The sequence below is a fragment of the Penicillium paradoxum genome, assembly GCF_028828445.1.
Source record: "Penicillium paradoxum strain IBT 22861 chromosome Unknown utg000006l_segment0_segment0, whole genome shotgun sequence".
Lineage (NCBI taxonomy): Eukaryota > Fungi > Ascomycota > Eurotiomycetes > Eurotiales > Aspergillaceae > Penicillium > Penicillium paradoxum.
In genome coordinates, this window is record NW_026643184.1 from 896,017 (window position 1) to 912,698 (window position 16,682).

Here is a 16,682-nt window from a genome sequence, read left to right on the forward strand (position 1 = left end):
AGAAGAATGCATCACAAACCCTAGAACAAGGAAGAGAAAGAGGCTCAGCGAAGGTTAGGGGCTTGTGGGGCAGCCCCACTGTTCACCTACAGGTGGCTACCTGGTACCTAGGTACCTACATAGGTAGATACCCAAGTCGAATAGAAAGAAACCTTCAAATAGAGAAAAGAGAGAGCTAGAAGTAACGCCCGTCAATATGGCTTTAAGGATTCATGGCCCATAATTGCTATTTTCACATTCCACATCTTTCAAGGCACCAATATAATGGGTCCTTGAATTTCTGCTTGAGCAAAAGCTTGGTTGACGCGATAGTCCCGAGAAACTCCGGGGGAAAATGAAACTTAAGAGAAAGACGGACAGTTGAAGAAACACAATCATTTATGCCCATGAAAAAAAGAGGAAATTCGATTGATGGTATCAGTTAAGCCAAAAGCCAAAAGCCAAACAGTCCCCTTCATGTAAATAGACATGAGAAATCGAAATCGAAATCTGGCCAATCCAGAGTTCGACTGATTCATATCTGTAAATAGACATGTGAGCTCAAGAGTCACACTGATTTCTTTTCGGGCAGGTCACAGACCCGCCAAGATCAGAGGTACAGGCAACGTACAAGGCCACCACATAAATGTGAAAACAGATAGATCAAAATAAGAGAGGGGAGGCGACGAATGAATGTGGAATGCTAGTGCTATGTGAAATTGTGGTTCTGAATGGGCGAGATAGAGGAGCTCGATTGCAGAGCGGGCGAGGCCTCACGATCAGACGGGTTGAGGTGAGAGAACTCCGCCTCGGCCATTGTGGTGATAGTGGGAGGTGCTGATTTTAAAGGAGAGGGAATGCCATCATCTTCTGGGATAGGGGAGGTGGAGATTGAGAGACCGCGCCTAGTACCACTAGCGCGTACTCGAAATGAGCGTTGTGAGCCACCAGATGATGACGATGACACCTGAAGATGGTGATCATCGTTGACGTGACTTCCCGATGCGGGGCTGATGATGCTGGGGTCTTGATGGGCAACTCGGCGATAATCTCCTGGCTCCCCACTGCTATGCTCACCATCCTCGGTGTCAGATGCAGGACTCGACTCCCGACTTGATGATTCATCTTCTTGTACTTCACTGCGCATCCCTGAGATTTTTATGTAGTTGTACGTCGCAATACTGCTGATGGTGACGACCAACCCGGTCACGTTGACCGCTGTGAGCTTATCGTGGAAAATGATGCCTGCTGCACTGATTGTCACTACTTCCTTGAAGATACCACATATGCTAAGTGTGACGACCGAGGAACGTTTCAGAAGTGCAAATTCCGAGGAAATCATGCAGAACGCCAGTATTCCAGGGAAGATCAGAAGAAAGAGGCCAAATAGGTCTCCATGTTTGCTGGCAAGTGCGAGATATCCTTGGTAGATCTCATTAGGACCCTCAATAGATAGCGCAATGATAATGAGAGTAATGAACATGATAGGCGTAAGGAGGAAGAGGGTTGAGAAAGGGTTTGAAGTAGCAGGATGGCGAAGCAAGAGAATTTGTGTTAGCGCCCACCGGAAGCCCGAAAAAAACGCAGATGCAATGACGAGGGAAAAACCAAGCGCGTTGAAAGCTGTCTCGCCAGCAACCATCATCACAACTCCCACCGTCATTGTGGCGATGATGAGGATTAATTTAAACGAAGGCGTTTCGAGGCGGAAAAGGAAAGCAAATAATAAGACGAAGGCAAGTGCAGAAGACTTGCACATGGTCAAGAAAGTCAAGGAGATGAACTTCAAGGACATATTTCCGAGGCCAACGTCTAGGGAAGTTGCTGTGCCACACGGAACAAGGCGAGTGAAGTAGAATAATTTGGATATGAGAGGTTGTGGTCTTTCGAGGCCTTCGATGGAGGCGGATGTCACAGACCCTGTCGATTGTTGCGGGCGAAGGGATGGGAATATCCAAAGTATTATGGATGAAAGAGTGAACTGAACAGCCATGTGTAAGCTCGTCGTGAAAAGAGGGAAAGGGAAGACGACATCGCTCTCGGAGAACATCCATTTGTTGTACTACAGGCACACAATAAACGTTAGTTTTGTTTCAACTCGGAAAGAAATGGACGAAAGTCACTCACAATTGAGATGGACAGTGAGAAGAGGTACCACAATAAGATCAGCCCGCCGTTGATCAACAACTTCTTGACAATGTTGCGGTCTGACAGAATCTCGCGAATGTTACCCTGGCCCTTGCCATCTGCGATCCGACGATCCAACTTGCGGCGTTGCTTTCGCCGTCGACGTCGCTGGCGTTTTTGATGTGTCGTGAGTCCGGTCTCCTCGTCATATTGGTCATCATCTGAACTCATCGGGTCCAGAGCCATACTCTCTACAGCGGACGAATGATCGGACGCATCGGTGTCATCTGCAGCGGTCAAAGGCTCTTGTTCTTCGCATTTGTGAGTCCCTGTATCTCCATGCGACCAGTGCGTTTCGTCTCTACGCTCGGTCGAGACCGATTGTGAGGCTCGCCCTGTCCCGGTAAGCATGGAGCTTCGGCGACGATGGTGGGCGCCAGCGGAGAGCCCCATCGTAACAACTGGGGCAGTTACGAGGTCGAAAAGAAAAGAATGAAACCAAAAGGTGCCCCCATGAAGAGGGAAAAAAGGTTGTCACACGACAGTGCAGGACCAAACCCCTCGAGCTGAGTTCGCAGGGGAGGCGATGCTGACAAAGAAATGGGGGGTGACTCCAACAGAAAAGAAAACAAAAGGGTGAGAAAGCGTGGGGGAAAAGAAAAAGAATGTGTAAATCAAAGGAATGAGGGAAACCAAAGAGAAACAAGAGGACAAGAGAGAGAAAGGGGGAAAAAAGAAAAGCTTGTATGTTGTATACAAGAGAAATCAAACCGCTGAATTGGTGATGTGAGGGTTTCCCTTTTTTTCATCTCCCTCTCTGTCCTTAGCAACCACCTCTCTAATTGGTCCTTCGTCTTCCGCTCCACTGTCCGGTCGATCCGGGGTCAAGGGGGTCAAAATAGATGAATTCTCGGGGTCTAAAAAGAAGGGTCTGAAAAAAAAAAGGGTGATTGGTTTCGACTGTCATTGGCGGATTGAAATCTCCGGATGTCCCAGCTATGTGAGAAGCCATAGCCCTAGGTTATTTCCAATTTCGTTGAGATTGGCTCAGTGTCGCGAGAACAAGCCAACTTCGTGACAGGGCCCCTTCTCTCGGGAGGAACTAGGAAAGACATAGTCTCACAGCAAGAGGCTCTTCTAGGACGGCGATTTACCCCTTGATCGAGGTCATCAAGCTCATTCTCCCAAGAAGCCCTAACCCCCCACCTGGCATAGCCATGACCTCAGATCTAAGCATTATCATCATCATGTCGTGCTTTCTTCCATCAGTTCCGGTGATAATATATGTCGGAGGATGCGGATGATAGATGTCAACGATGAGAGTTGGAAACCTCCTCGCTCTCAATTGCTCCTTTCTTCTCTTCCACCTTTCTTGGGTTGATGCTGCTAGACAACGATTAGTTCGCTTCGAAAAACTTCGGCGGTATCCTGCTCTTGCATTAAAATCTTCAATTCGCTTGCGTTGTCATCATGGGTGAGCCTACGTACAATGCCATCGAGGACTATGGTTTGATCGGGGACATGCACACCTGTGCCCTGATCAGCAAGGCCGGTAGTTTGGACTACATGTGCTGGCCAGTCTTTGACTCTCCTACTGTCTTCTGCCGTCTGCTTGACGACAAAAAAGGAGGATTCTTCTCTGTGAAGCCTTACAAGACGGTGGTCGATGCCCACAGCAAGCAGCGATATCTTCCATACTCGAATCTGCTCGAAACCCGGTGGACTAACGAGGATGGTGTCGTGACAATGCTGGACTACTTTCCAGTCACTCCCAAAAAGGGTGCGCAGTCGGCCCGGTTGTTGTCGGGATACTGTCCTTGTAATGAGCCCGGAACCAATCGCTTCAAGTCGGGACTGCAGCACTCAGGCCTGATCAGAAAGCTGGAGTGTGGTCGTGGCTCGATGGAATTGCAAGTGGAGCTGTTCCCGGCTTTTAATTATGCGCAAGACTCGCACAATGCTCGTGCAAAGCTGGAAAACGACATGTCCCAGCACCGGCTCCAGACGATCCATTTCGAGAGTGAGTCGGAGCGGCTGCAGGTCGAGATCTTTGCCGATTCACGGGAACCAGATAAGCTTGGTTTCCCCTCGGCGAAGTTGAAACTGGAGGAACGAGAAGGTCTGCGAGGCCGCGGGTTAGTGGCCTGGATCCGCCTGTCAGAGGGCCAGACCATTCATCTGGTGTTGCACAGCCCCGAGAAGGCTGTCCCCAGTTCGGCCACAATGGCAGCTTACCTTCTCAAGATGGAGGAAGAAACCTCTGACTACTGGACTAATTGGACACGGAAGTGTGCCTTCCGTGGTCATTATCGAGAGACAGTCGAGCGCAGTCTGCTCATTTTGAAGCTGTTAACCTATAAACCCACCGGTGCCATTGTCGCGGCACCCACCTTCTCACTCCCTGAAAATGTGGGCGGATCTAGGAACTGGGATTACCGGTATTCCTGGGTTCGTGACACTGCCTTCACGCTCTATGTTTTCCTTAAAATGGGCTACAGCCAAGAAGCGGAAGCGTATGTCAACTTCATCTTCGAGCGAGTCTTCCCACATGCCGCCCAAGACTTTGACCCCAACAGCAATAGACCCTTCTTGCCGCTGATGTTCACTATTCGAGGCGAGTATGACATCCCTGAGGTGGAATTGGATCATCTCGATGGGTACAAGGGCAGCAAGCCTGTTCGCATCGGCAATGCCGCCGTGTTCCACACGCAGCTGGACATCTACGGTGAACTGTTGGACAGCATCTACCTGTACAACAAACACGGGAATCCCATCACCTATGACCAATGGAACTCCATCCGGCGTATGATTAACTATGTCGTGGGCGTTCGTAACCAGAAGGATATGTCCATTTGGGAATCGCGTGGCCAAATTCAAAACTTTCTTTATTCAAAGATCATGATGTGGGTGGCTCTTGATCGAGGAATTCGCCTCGCGGAGAAGCGTGCTAGCTTGCCATGCCCAGATCGCTTTGATTGGATCAGGGTTCGTGACGAGATGTACGACGAGATCATGACCAAGGGGTACAATGAAGAGCGTGGCCACTTCTGTCAGAGTTACGAGAGTCGCGACGTTCTGGATGCGTCTATTCTGATTGCTCCCTTGGTGTTCTTTGTTGCGCCCAATGATCCACGATTCATCAGCACCCTGAAGCGGATTCTCCAAAGCCCCGAGAAGGAGGGTCTGTCTAGCGCCAAGATGGTGTTCCGCTACGACCATCTCAAAGCCAACGATGGTGAGTGTCCTCCTGGATTGCTTTAACTTTGTGTCATGTCAAAATTCCAAGACATATGCTGATACTCATGTTGTACAGGTGTGGGAGGAGGCGAAGGTGCCTTCATCATGGTAACCTTCTGGCTTGTCGAAGCCATGGCTCGTGTAAGTGTTATGAACTACCAAACACCACATTGAGATATGCTAATTCCTCCTGCAACTGAAAATTTAGGCTGCCAACTATGATGTGCCTATTCCGAATATTTGGAAGCTTGCGCTTTCGCACTTTGACAATATTCTGTCCTATGCGAATCACCTGGGCATGTTCTCTGAAGAAGTGGCCATTTCTGGCGAACAAATGGGCAACAGTCCCCAAGCATTCAGTCATCTGGCCTGTGTCAGTGCTGCAATTAATCTAGAGAAACTTGGACGAGGATGAGCAGAATGGCCTCTTCGGAGTCGGTATAATCTGAGGGGTACTAAGATGGCCCAGCTATAGACTGACTAAAATACTCGTCGTTCCCAAAATTGTTTGGTGTAATTTGATGGTTTTGAATTCCTGTTGAAAACTAAAATACAGCTTGTTTTGTTCTATTACTTCCGAGTGATTGACTGGTTCACTTCAAGAGAAAGATTATCAGTTTTAATTTTTAAGAGCCCAATGTAGTATTTTCCTGTAGGAGCAACACTGGTGATGTATTTGGTACGCAGATACCTACATGCATACATAACACAGTCTACGGCATATTCTCTAAGCACCCCCATATAGCCTTTGACTTCCCGGCTGTTACTGTTATATACCTGCCCGCTGTCCGTTGCTGTCGCCGCGGGGACCGCGGGGGGAACCAAATGCTTATGTAATGATGATCACCGCCTCGAGTGGCTCCAGCTATACCCCAGATTCCTGTATCATTGTCCACTCCTCTCTCCTTTGTTCTTTTTTCTTTGTTGAAACCAAACTTGTCTGAACAAAGGAACTACAGGGGTCTGATTCAGCTTCAGCTTCTAGCTGGAGATGGTCATCGCCGCCCTATCGTGCTTCATTACCCACGCAATTTCACCCTAGGAATTGCCTTGTCTCATGGCGGGCGCCAGCTTGGATTGGGCTGGGAAGCCCAACGCCGATCTCGTGCTATCTTCGGATGAGGAGGACTTTGTTACTAGTCAAAGCACTGCTTCAAGAGAGTTTGAAGGTGCTACAAGGCCTAATCTTACACTGGCTTTGGGGAAGTTGCGATTGGAACAAGAGGACTTGGTTCAATCTTCCAAACAGGGCGCGACTCCAACAACACCCCGCACAGAAGGCCTGACTCAACTCTCCCGAGATCCCAAAATGCCTCATAAGTCTCTCCAGCTGCTGGATTTGCCTTTGGATGTTCTGAAAGAGATTATCAAAGAGGTAACACAAATCTACCCCGCAGATCATGAACTAATAGCTAACAAGCTTGGTGTCCAAAAGGTGACCCATACGACCGACCTGACCTCACTCGCTCTGACATGCTCTGCCCTTCACTCACTAGCCATTCCGCACATGTATTCCCGTTTTGATATCGTGTGGCCCGAATCGCTGAATCCATCAACGGATGATTACTCGGGGGTGGATGCTCTGTCTTATGGCTTGTCTACATTGGTCATGGGAGAAGATGTATTCAATAGACTACCCCTGTCCACATTCGCCCAAGATACAAAACCGTGTGTGAATTGTGGTTGCGATAATTCTCATCATCAGCTGGACTCAGATCCTGCGGACAACCGAGTCAGCGTCCGCTCGCGACGAGGCAATCATTATGCGCAGCATACCCGTACATTCTCCATCGGGAATGGCCCGCTAAGCTGGGTACAAGAGTACTCAGTGACCAAAGAAGTGGGTAAGATGTTAGGAACGCTGGTCGCCTTGGCGGTTGCACGGATGGTGAATCTGGAAGCCTTTGTTTGGGACATGCCAACTGGAGTGGTTCGCGAAATCTGGCTGGCGCTCGCCTCGTTAGCAGATCGGCCAGGGCACAATTGTCGCTTGGAACGTATTTGGGTGCGCTGGCATGATAATTCGGAGAATGCTTTACGCAGTTCATCGGGAGCAGCAACGAGACTTTTTCAGAAATACAAACATGTGGAGCATCCTTCATTGTCAGTGTTGCCTCCGCTCAAAAGTGTTGCTGTTCTTGACATAGATGAACCTGCGTATGTGGAAGAGCTGGCACTCCTCATTGAGCGGTCGCGCCGCCGTCTGACTGAACTTCGAATCGGCATTGCCCATAAAGCCCATATGAAGGCGTGGCTTCGATGTGGGAAGGACTCCGACGGCTCATCGAGTTGGCCTAGAGCTGATGGTGTTCTCGGAATTCTGACACAGCGAAATTCACACAAAAAGCAACACGATGCTACAATCAACTCTATTGGCGATAAATCATCGTCATCAGAGAGTTTAATTAACACCATCTCGAAATTGCCGACTCCCACCGAAAGCATGGATGCATCTACTTCTAGTGCTGAACAGCGTCCTAGCAATCCCAAGGACGATAAGTACCAAGCAAGTTCTGGTTTGCTCAACCGGAATGCCCGATCACCCTTGCCTTGCTTTAACTCTGCCAGCGAAGTGCTTCATTTAAAATTACTTGAGCTGGAACGTGTGCCGCTTTCTGTGCCGACACTTCTACCGGCTGTTGACTGGACTGGCTTGACTACTCTCACCATCATGCGATGCGAGGATCATGAAAAGCTTTGGAGGGCCCTCCGCCGGAAGTATACCCCTCCTGCGATGCCAACAAAACGCCCACAGGATGCAGCGAGTATCAACTCAGCTGAATATTCACTAAATTTGAAACATATCCGCACAGACAGTGTTTCGCCATATCTCATACTTTTTATCAAGGATGCGCTAGCTCCGAATACACTGGAGAGTGTCTATTTGCACGAAGCCCCAGGTCACGAATCAACGGTGCAGATTGAGGCTATCTACAAACATATCTTACGAAAACACCGACAGAGTCTGCGAAAGGTCCTGATTGACGCCACTGATCGTATTATTGGTCCTGGATTTTCTAGCACGCGATGGCACAAATGGATGTTCAATCACGATATGGTATCATTTGTCACGAGTGGAAAGATGCCGCGGTTGAAGGAGCTAGGAATGGCAATGCACTATCGCGATTGGGTAGGATATTCGTGTCTAACATTGAAAATCTGAACCAGAAAATGTGCTAATGATGTCGCCGCAGCATTTCTTCCTCCAAAGGTTGCCGAATATGTCTCAGCTGCACGCTTTGTATTTACCGCAAATCCACCATCCTGTTCATCACGACTTGAAAGAGCTTGCACTACAGGTTCTGGATATTGTCAGCATACGTCCAGATCTCAAAGTTGCCTATATTGGTCTCCACGTCAAGTGCTACCAGATTCTCGAGGCAAGATATGACGATAACCCACTTGAATTTGATGATTACCCTACGGTCGATCAATCTTCGACGCATAGCGACGATGAGGATGCAGAGTGGACCAATCCCAACCACGAATCTGATGAAGACAGCCAGGCTCCCGATGAAGAGGCTTCAGGGGCAGCTGACACAGACCTTCTTTCCAGTGATCCGGACGACTACGACACCGAGCCTGACGAAGATCAGGGTAGCTCACGAATCCGATACCGGTTGCAGGAAATTCTATTTTACGATGAAAAGGTATCTATTTTTAAGGCGCGCCATGGTGTTTTGTGATTTTTATCTTGGCTTGCATTTTCCACGCGCTGGTGTTGTCTGTACCATTTGCGGCGTTTGGGGGAACTTGAGACTCTTACACCTGCCTACAAGATACCATGGCTTTTCGATTGCTTGTTTTAGCACTTGTTATGCTGTCAATGACACATCCTTGAATTTTCAATTGAGTTTATGTCGGCATGGGTCTGATATCCTGTCCCTGTAATAAGCGATTGTGGTATGTCGGGTCTGTTTTGGGCTGTAATACCACGAATTCCCTCTCAATAGTACCTATGTACACTTCTTCCGGGAGGTGGAAGCAACCCACCTAGACCGGGCTCAACGCCGACCTTCCTGTCTGCGATGGTGGCAATTTGGACGCCATTGACAGGGAACGTGCGATAATCTTTCATCAAGATGTGGAATTTGATCAGGCTCGTTGAGGTAGGGTGCATAAGCGAGTAGATATAGAGTAGAAATTTGGGGATTAAGCTTACAGCAACGAAGCACACCTATTGGTCGATCGCCGCCAAGATGAAGTAACGGGTCCGATCAAGTATGAAGAGCGGGTACACTACCTAATCGAGAGTCGGTGGGTGACGAAAGAGCAAGAGAAGTGAACAGTAGACGGCTACAAAGTATCGTATTATTAGTGATTCTGTTGGCAGTCTATTTAGTGGTCTTTTTTTAGCTGTGTTCTTAAAGCCTTTTTGAGAAGTCATTGGTATAGATATCTTCTAAGCCCCCCCCCCCCACCTTCTCGAAATTTATATGGCAGGAATAGCTTCAATCAAGGACTATAATTTACAATGGAGTATTGACCAGAGCGGTCTAAAATCGGGCATATTCAGGCAGTTAATTCGGTTAATTCGATTTCAATCTAAATCGACCCCTGCGCGCCATGCACCTTCGCACACAGGTTCATACAGACTCCCTATATGCAATATTATACTGACCAACAATCAAGTCAGCCTCAAGGGCGTGCCTCCGAGCCATTTCTTCTTCGCTAGAGTTATCTTTGAACACATGTTCCATCTGCTCGATCATTGGTTTCTGGGACGAAGAAGTAGATCCACACTGCGGCAAGCGCGCAAAAAACGGCGGAAAAGGTGAGCGGGAAGTTTACCAAAATAAAATTGTTGAGCCAGTTAGAGCAGGTAGATAAAGCGACACCCTTGACACGGAGAAAATAAGGGAAGATCTCTAGGTCTATTAGATCGATTCAGAATCAATAGTGGGAAGGGCCAAGTACCAGACGGCATAGCCTAGAGGATTGGACCCTAGGAAGCTCTAAATGTAGGCACGTAGAATCAGAGGAACGCTACACTGGTCTACCCCTCTGCTTGATGAGATGGCCAGTCGATAGAAAGAATACCGACCAAAGCAGCAATAATGATGTGAGACAGGGCCATTAGAGCCACACTGACTAGAAGCAGCTTGCGAAGTCCGACAACGTGCATGCCCCAGATACTAGTGGTGACACCGACCAACCGCCCGACATTGAGAACGCCAGACATGACGAGTTGCATGCTCAAGTTGAGACCCATTGTCTTAAATATGGTAGGAGAGTAATAAACGAGAGCGTTGATACCGATAAAGTATAGGCGAATCAGCGAGAGTCGATCGCCCCAACATATATTTGACTCACTTGCTGAAAGTACCCCAACCCAATACCAATATGAGGGCGGCGAGGACAAAACTGGGAGTCATTTGGATAAGGAAAGGAAGTCGCCAGGCCCATTCGCCAGCCATGTATCGTGTGCCATAGGCAATCCAGAAGGCAATCACAATTCCGAGAACAATGCACCATTCTTCGAGGACCAAGAGAGTGCCCCGCTACTCGGGGGGAACTGCAGGAGAGAGGAGGTAATCATAATCTATATCGTATGTGCAGTCAAGAAAAGAAAGAAAGACAGAAAGAGAGAGAGAGAGAGATAGAAGACCAGCTGACATGCTAATTTCGGAGATGTACAATGGTGCCACCATCGACAACATGCTGATTCCAACACCCCCGATTAGCTGGGCCACCGTCAACATGGGATAACCATAAGCAGCAATCTGAAGTAGCCAAGCGTGAAGATTAGAACAGCCACTAGAATCGAATATCGGCGCGAGATCTTATCCGCTATCCAACCCTGGTTGAGAGCACCTATTAGAGCTCCTACATAGTTCAATCATCGCTGTCTATAACCCCTTCGCAAAGCCCGAGCCTGGATAGATCTCTTTCAATTCGCGGGAATCTGGCGAGAAACTGGTCCATGACCAGAATCACCGACACAACACTTTGATCATAACCAAAGAGCAAACCACCTAGAGTGGACAGGCAGCACAGAGGAGTACAAACGGGCTATTTATCAGACCACGCAGACCAGGTGGCCCATAGGGCTCTCGGTCTGAGGCGATATTAACGGCGTGATGAGAGAAGCCTTGCGCCGGATCGTGGGATAGATGTTTCGTAACGGGGATATTATTAGCCATTTGGAATGTAGACTGAGAGGTAAGTTGAGAATACCTAAAATGACGTAGTATTTAGCACTGAAAACCGACTTTTCTATAGATCTGCTTCGGAGCCTCTCCGCATATACACCTCCTCTATACCGGTGTAATTGCTCAACTCCAGTATGTGTAAGGATGTGTTCCCCAAATCGGGACCTACAGGAGAAGGGGATACTTCCAGGAAAGCCAATGAGGCACAGGCCGGTCGTCTCAGTCGGGGTAAATAATGAAGTGGATATGTAGTAGGGCTGGTGGAGCTGGGGTAAGCAAATAGAGAAGACCGGCGCGACTGGGATTGTGGGGGAAACCAGGAGCAAACAATCCTCACGGAAGATCGCAGACAGGCTCATTCTTGTAACAAGTGATCAAATCTGCCTTGCTTCAAGTCCCGAGATCCCCTAGATTTGCCCGAACAACATTCCCGTTGGCTGACTTCCGGGTTCACGCCGAACCTGTTTGGAAGTCCGGGGCAACGAGGAGCGTCTGAGCTCGGGGAATGATGATAATTCTGTGGTCGGAGTGTCAAACTCAATGGAGTCGATTTTCAGACACAGCGTGGACATGTCCTTATACCTTGACGATGGATAGAATCCCAATATAAAGTTCCTCTGTCCGTAGTTCCTCTCTTGGCCCGGCCTATATTAGCCTGTAATCCGTACAACAAAATGATCATTCCATTAATTCCATACTAATCCATACTAATCCAAGACCACACGATGAAGCAATCAGCAATAACTCAGTCTTGGAAGTTTGACAGTCATGATGGTCAGACATGATCACTAGAGACTCGGGCATCCGGAGAGCCCAGTGACAGTTGGAGTAAGGATAGGCCGATCTACCCCGTGATAGTGGCAGAGGCATGAACCTGCTGACTGAAATGATAAATCCTGGAATGCCTAGTAGATTAGTTCATAACCAGATCTTTCCGAGGTCAAAAAGAAATCTCATCAAATCGAAATTCATTGTCCTTTGTTCTAAGGAGACTAGTTTGGAGCCCAACGGTGAACTAGTGAGCGGAGTCAACATCGTTTTCCCGCGGATTTCAGTCCTCGACCCCGCGTCATCAACCCTCCACAGAAGACAACCTTCACTTTTACTGCATCATGGCTTCCTTTATGGAAGACTTGTGGTCGAGCATCTTCACTCCAGGCCCCACCCCAACCCTCTTGATCGCAACCAACGTCACCTTCGCCGCCCTCCAACTCATCTTCTTTGCCCTTCTCCTAGCCACCTACAGCCTCCACTTTGTCGCCCTGTCCGTGATCAGTGGTGGGCTATGGTATGCCATCAACTGGTTTGCCGCCGAGGTGCGACTTGCTCAACAAGCGCAGGAGGCGGAGAACGCAAAACAAGAATCCAAGGATGATAACGCGAAGACGCGTCGGAAGTCTCCCGTAGCAGACAGTGCCGACAGCGAAACAGAGACTGAAGCGCTTGTCGCCAGAAAGACTGACGACAAGCCTAGTGTTGTCGCGACCGGGAGTGCAACATCTGGATTACTGCCCACTGCACGGGACTCTAAGAAGCGGCTCAGTACTAGTGGTGACGGGTCTGGATATGGAAGCACTGATAGCGAGTGGGAGAAGGTTGATGATTCTCAGTCTTGAGAGACACCTCTAGCCCCGAATGATACACGCCCTGGAAGATTTGCTTTGAGAGATCGACACCTACACTCCCCGGCTTCAGCGGAATCGGTTGCACACTGAGCGTTATCCTGTCCGCGGACCTCTCAACGAACGCATCGGACGCGTCTATGGTCACACAGACTTTGTGTTTACCTTCTGTTTGCCTTAGCCGGCATCTGGACTGGCTTGGGAACTTGGATCTGTATATATGCAATGCCCTCTATTTATCTCGGAGCGATACCCCCCATACTATGTAGATGGTGCAGTTTACAGCAGCTCGCGCTTGATCTTGATTCTGTCAGGAACCTCTCATGTCCCTTTCCCTTGAATACATTCACTGAGCAACATCCAAAATAAACTACCAAATCTACCGAACTCGATAGAGTAAACAGAGAAACGAAGCTCCAAAAAAAAGGATACACGTGACCCGGTATCTCCAATCTAAACATCCAAGTCCATCGCAACATTACAGAGGCAACGATCGAACAACGACCAGAGCTGCATGCAAAAACAGCAACAGTACCAACAGCAAGCTGTACCTCATGATGTCCGATGTTCCCTGATCAACATGACTTCAACCGAACCCTTCACCACGGCACGCACACGCGTCTTCGGTTCCGTCTTCTCCCCCGCGTCTCTCGAAGCGTACCCGGCAAAGTCAATCTCGAATTTCCAAGATAATCAAATAACCGCATCGTTTCAATCAACTGACTCCTCGTCAACATTCAAAGCGGACTCGCAATCAACATCATTCGCGACGATTGGAGGGTCAACGGACGTTGCATCCCCGGAGGAAAATACAATAGACCAAGCGCGGCAGGCAGCGAAAGAATTTCTATCTGTGCCCGACCTGGGGTTTGATCTGCTTTATGAATTCCGGAATACCGATGGAAGTGAGGTGTTGAAGCAGTGGAATCGGCTCAGCCCTCCGTCGAAGGAGACGGCGGAGGCGCTGGAGCATCTCATGCGAACTTCCCCGTGGTCGTTATTTGACTGGTATGGGAACGATATTCGGAGGCACTTTCTCGTCAACCTCCGGGCTGGCCTATCCAAGGTATGCCCGCTGGGTACGATTTGAAACTAAGTGGAAATTCTGTGCTAACGGCCTTATAGTTGTTAAAGTCGCCGGAGAGAGAAAGTCTGCTCAGGATAATCGTGGACTGCTTACAGCTTGCGCGTCGGATTTATCTCGCTCCTGTTGTACACTACCTGCTTCCACTGATATCCACGCCACATCAAGGGGGATTTTTGGCCCAATTACAGCGTGCGTTTCATACAATGGTCTCATACAGTCTACCATGGCAGGAAATTTCACCACTTCTTGCTAGAGAAATGACGCAAGACGCTGTGGTTATTTTAGGCATTGATACTCTGGACGAAGATTCCGATGTGGATAGCATGAGTATCGATGGAATGGACATGGAACGGGCATACTCTGTCTCATACAGAGACTGGAGAATGGAATCAACCGAAGCTCAGGCACACATGATGGTTGAGGGTGAAGATAGCCGTGTGACCATTGCACGCGACCGTCTTCTGGCGTTTCTCAATGGCCTGCAGCTTGTTGGACTTGGCGGTGACAAGGCCCAGAAGGTGTTCGCTAACGTGATGAATGTTATGATGGGGGACTTCATCCGTGCTGCGTATGCCGGCCAGTGGGAGCCGTATTCAACAGCGCCCCAGCACTTGGATCAATGGGTTGAGAATGTCTATGCTCGGCTTGTAGTGCAGGTTCTGGCTATCATCCATTCTGACCCCGCTGGATCTCAGTCTGGGGCAATGGAAGTGACCCTTCCCGATGTGGAAAAATGGCAAGCAATGGGTATTGCTCGCCTCGGCAAACTTCGAGTCAGCGAGCTCTTCGATGTGGTTGTTGATTGGCCCGCAAGCAGCGGAGCGGTGGAGGATCTGCGACGTTTCGCAAATTCGCCCGGAGCGCGGTTTTATGTCGCGCATGAATTTTCTATTAGCTTACTCCAGCGCTTATTGCATCCAGGTGCTTCTACAGTCGAGATCTTGCAAGTCTATATCTCAATCATTCGGGCGTTTCATATCCTGGACCCCAAGGGCGTTCTCCTGGATCGGATCGCTAGACCGATCCGACGTTACTTGAGAGACCGCGATGACACCGTCAAGGTGATAGTCAGTGGTCTCTTGGCTGACCCTGCGACAATCGACGGACCGATGGCTACTGGCGACAACTTGGCGGAGCTGGCGGCGGAGCTGACCAAGGTTCATCACCACTCTATGCAGAATAACAAGAGCGAACTGGACTATGACGATATGTACTGGGTGCCCGATCCAGTTGATGCCGCTCCCGACTACAAGAAGTCGAAGAGCGTAGATGTCATCGACAGTCTGGTCAGTCTGTTCGACTCGAAGGAGACATTTGTGAAGGAAATGCAGACTCTTCTCGCCGAGCGGCTCATTCAAAAGCGGCAAGATTATGATCAAGAAATTACAGTACTTGAACTCCTCAAAGTCCGCTTCGGTGATTCGGCACTACAGGCATGCGAGGTGATGCTGAAAGATATCTCGGACTCGCGACGCCTCGACGTCACGGTGCGTCATGATCAGGGCTTGTCTGGCCATCGTAAGCAAACGGGAGACGCTGGCAAACTACATGCCAAGATTCTATCACGCTTCTTCTGGCCAGAGTTCCAAGAACAAGAATTCAAGGTCCCCGATGAGATCGTCAAGCTTCAAGAGCAATACGCGACTATTTTCGAGAAGCGCAAGGACTCGCGCAAGCTCAAGTGGCGCAACGCTCTGGGCCAGGTCACTGTCGAACTGGAACTCGAGAACCATACCTTCAAGGACGAGGTGACAACCTGGCAAGCGACTGTAATCTATGCCTTCCAATCCGATTCGGGTGAACCCGCCACGAAAACAATCCCGCAACTTGCCGACGAGCTCGAGATGACACTTCCCCTCGTACGCAGTGCCTGTCTCTTCTGGGTCAGCAAGCGTATTCTCACTGAGGTGCAACGCGACACCTTCCGCGTGCTGGAAGTTCTCCCCACCGAGAACGAGGAACATCATGCCCACGCAGGCGACTTGACCGATGCCTCAGACAGCGAAGCAGGCGATACGGCCAACGCAGCCGCCGCGGCCGAAGCCGCCGCCGCAGCGGCAGCGAAGGAATCTGCCGAGGCGGCTGCCATGGAGAAAATGAATGTGCATTGGCAGTTCATCGTGGGCATGCTTACGAACCAGGGGCCTATGGCTCTAGCCCGCATCGTCATGATGCTGAAGATAGCGGTTCCTGGTGGATTCCCGTTCAGCAATGAGGAGTTGCGGGAGTTCCTGAGTGGCATGGTTTCGAAGGGCAGGTTGGAGATTGTGAACGGAGGTAATTACAAGATCGTGCATTAGCATCACAGCGGTCTGTTTAGTTCACGCATTTTTGTTTTGGCGTTCCCGGGGGGGCGGATGTACAAAATACCCTTGAGCAATATGAATTATGACTTTCCTTATACCACTTACTGTCTTTCTACTTGGATGGCCATTCTTTAGATATTTACGCCACATTGACTATTTCCAAGAAGAACTG

The 16,682-nt window shown here is 49.3% G+C and overlaps 8 protein-coding genes across 8 annotated transcripts; 4 read left to right on the forward strand and 4 right to left on the reverse strand.

Moving 5' to 3' along the window:
• Positions 1-688: 688 nt before the first annotated feature.
• N7457_006808 (putative nucleotide-sugar transporter) lies at positions 689-2,559 on the reverse strand (the record flags this gene model as incomplete). The annotated part of the gene is made up of 2 exons (XM_057177851.1): positions 689-2,041; positions 2,107-2,559. The coding sequence occupies 2 exons, from the start codon at positions 2,557-2,559 to the stop codon at positions 689-691; spliced, it is 1,806 nt and encodes a 601-aa protein (XP_057029595.1).
• Positions 2,560-3,576: 1,017 nt separating this feature from the next.
• On the forward strand, positions 3,577-5,758 carry N7457_006809 (glycoside hydrolase family 15 protein; the record flags this gene model as incomplete). The annotated part of the gene is made up of 3 exons (XM_057177852.1): positions 3,577-5,341; positions 5,420-5,484; positions 5,552-5,758. 3 exons carry the CDS (start codon positions 3,577-3,579, stop codon positions 5,756-5,758), a joined length of 2,037 nt encoding a protein of 678 aa, XP_057029596.1.
• A 642-nt stretch (positions 5,759-6,400) lies between these two features.
• N7457_006810 (uncharacterized protein) lies at positions 6,401-9,029 on the forward strand (the record flags this gene model as incomplete). The annotated part of the gene is made up of 2 exons (XM_057177853.1): positions 6,401-8,473; positions 8,538-9,029. The coding sequence occupies 2 exons, from the start codon at positions 6,401-6,403 to the stop codon at positions 9,027-9,029; spliced, it is 2,565 nt and encodes an 854-aa protein (XP_057029597.1).
• Positions 9,030-10,020: 991 nt separating this feature from the next.
• N7457_006811 (uncharacterized protein) lies at positions 10,021-10,270 on the reverse strand (the record flags this gene model as incomplete). The annotated part of the gene is made up of 2 exons (XM_057177854.1): positions 10,021-10,217; positions 10,261-10,270. 2 exons carry the CDS (start codon positions 10,268-10,270, stop codon positions 10,021-10,023), a joined length of 207 nt encoding a protein of 68 aa, XP_057029598.1.
• A 69-nt stretch (positions 10,271-10,339) lies between these two features.
• Positions 10,340-10,818, reverse strand: N7457_006812 (Major facilitator superfamily domain general substrate transporter; the record flags this gene model as incomplete). Its single annotated transcript, XM_057177855.1, is given in 2 exon segments — positions 10,340-10,655; positions 10,670-10,818. The coding sequence occupies 2 exon segments, from the start codon at positions 10,816-10,818 to the stop codon at positions 10,340-10,342; spliced, it is 465 nt and encodes a 154-aa protein (XP_057029599.1).
• Positions 10,819-10,844: 26 nt separating this feature from the next.
• Positions 10,845-11,486, reverse strand: N7457_006813 (General substrate transporter; the record flags this gene model as incomplete). Its single annotated transcript, XM_057177856.1, has 3 exons — positions 10,845-11,066; positions 11,200-11,318; positions 11,369-11,486. The coding sequence occupies 3 exons, from the start codon at positions 11,484-11,486 to the stop codon at positions 10,845-10,847; spliced, it is 459 nt and encodes a 152-aa protein (XP_057029600.1).
• Positions 11,487-12,607: 1,121 nt separating this feature from the next.
• N7457_006814 (V-type ATPase assembly factor PKR1) lies at positions 12,608-13,111 on the forward strand (the record flags this gene model as incomplete). The annotated part of the gene is made up of 1 exon (XM_057177857.1): positions 12,608-13,111. One exon carries the CDS (start codon positions 12,608-12,610, stop codon positions 13,109-13,111), a length of 504 nt encoding a protein of 167 aa, XP_057029601.1.
• Positions 13,112-13,697: 586 nt separating this feature from the next.
• Positions 13,698-16,504, forward strand: N7457_006815 (anaphase promoting complex subunit 2; the record flags this gene model as incomplete). Its single annotated transcript, XM_057177858.1, has 2 exons — positions 13,698-14,183; positions 14,243-16,504. 2 exons carry the CDS (start codon positions 13,698-13,700, stop codon positions 16,502-16,504), a joined length of 2,748 nt encoding a protein of 915 aa, XP_057029602.1.
• Positions 16,505-16,682: the final 178 nt, after the last annotated feature.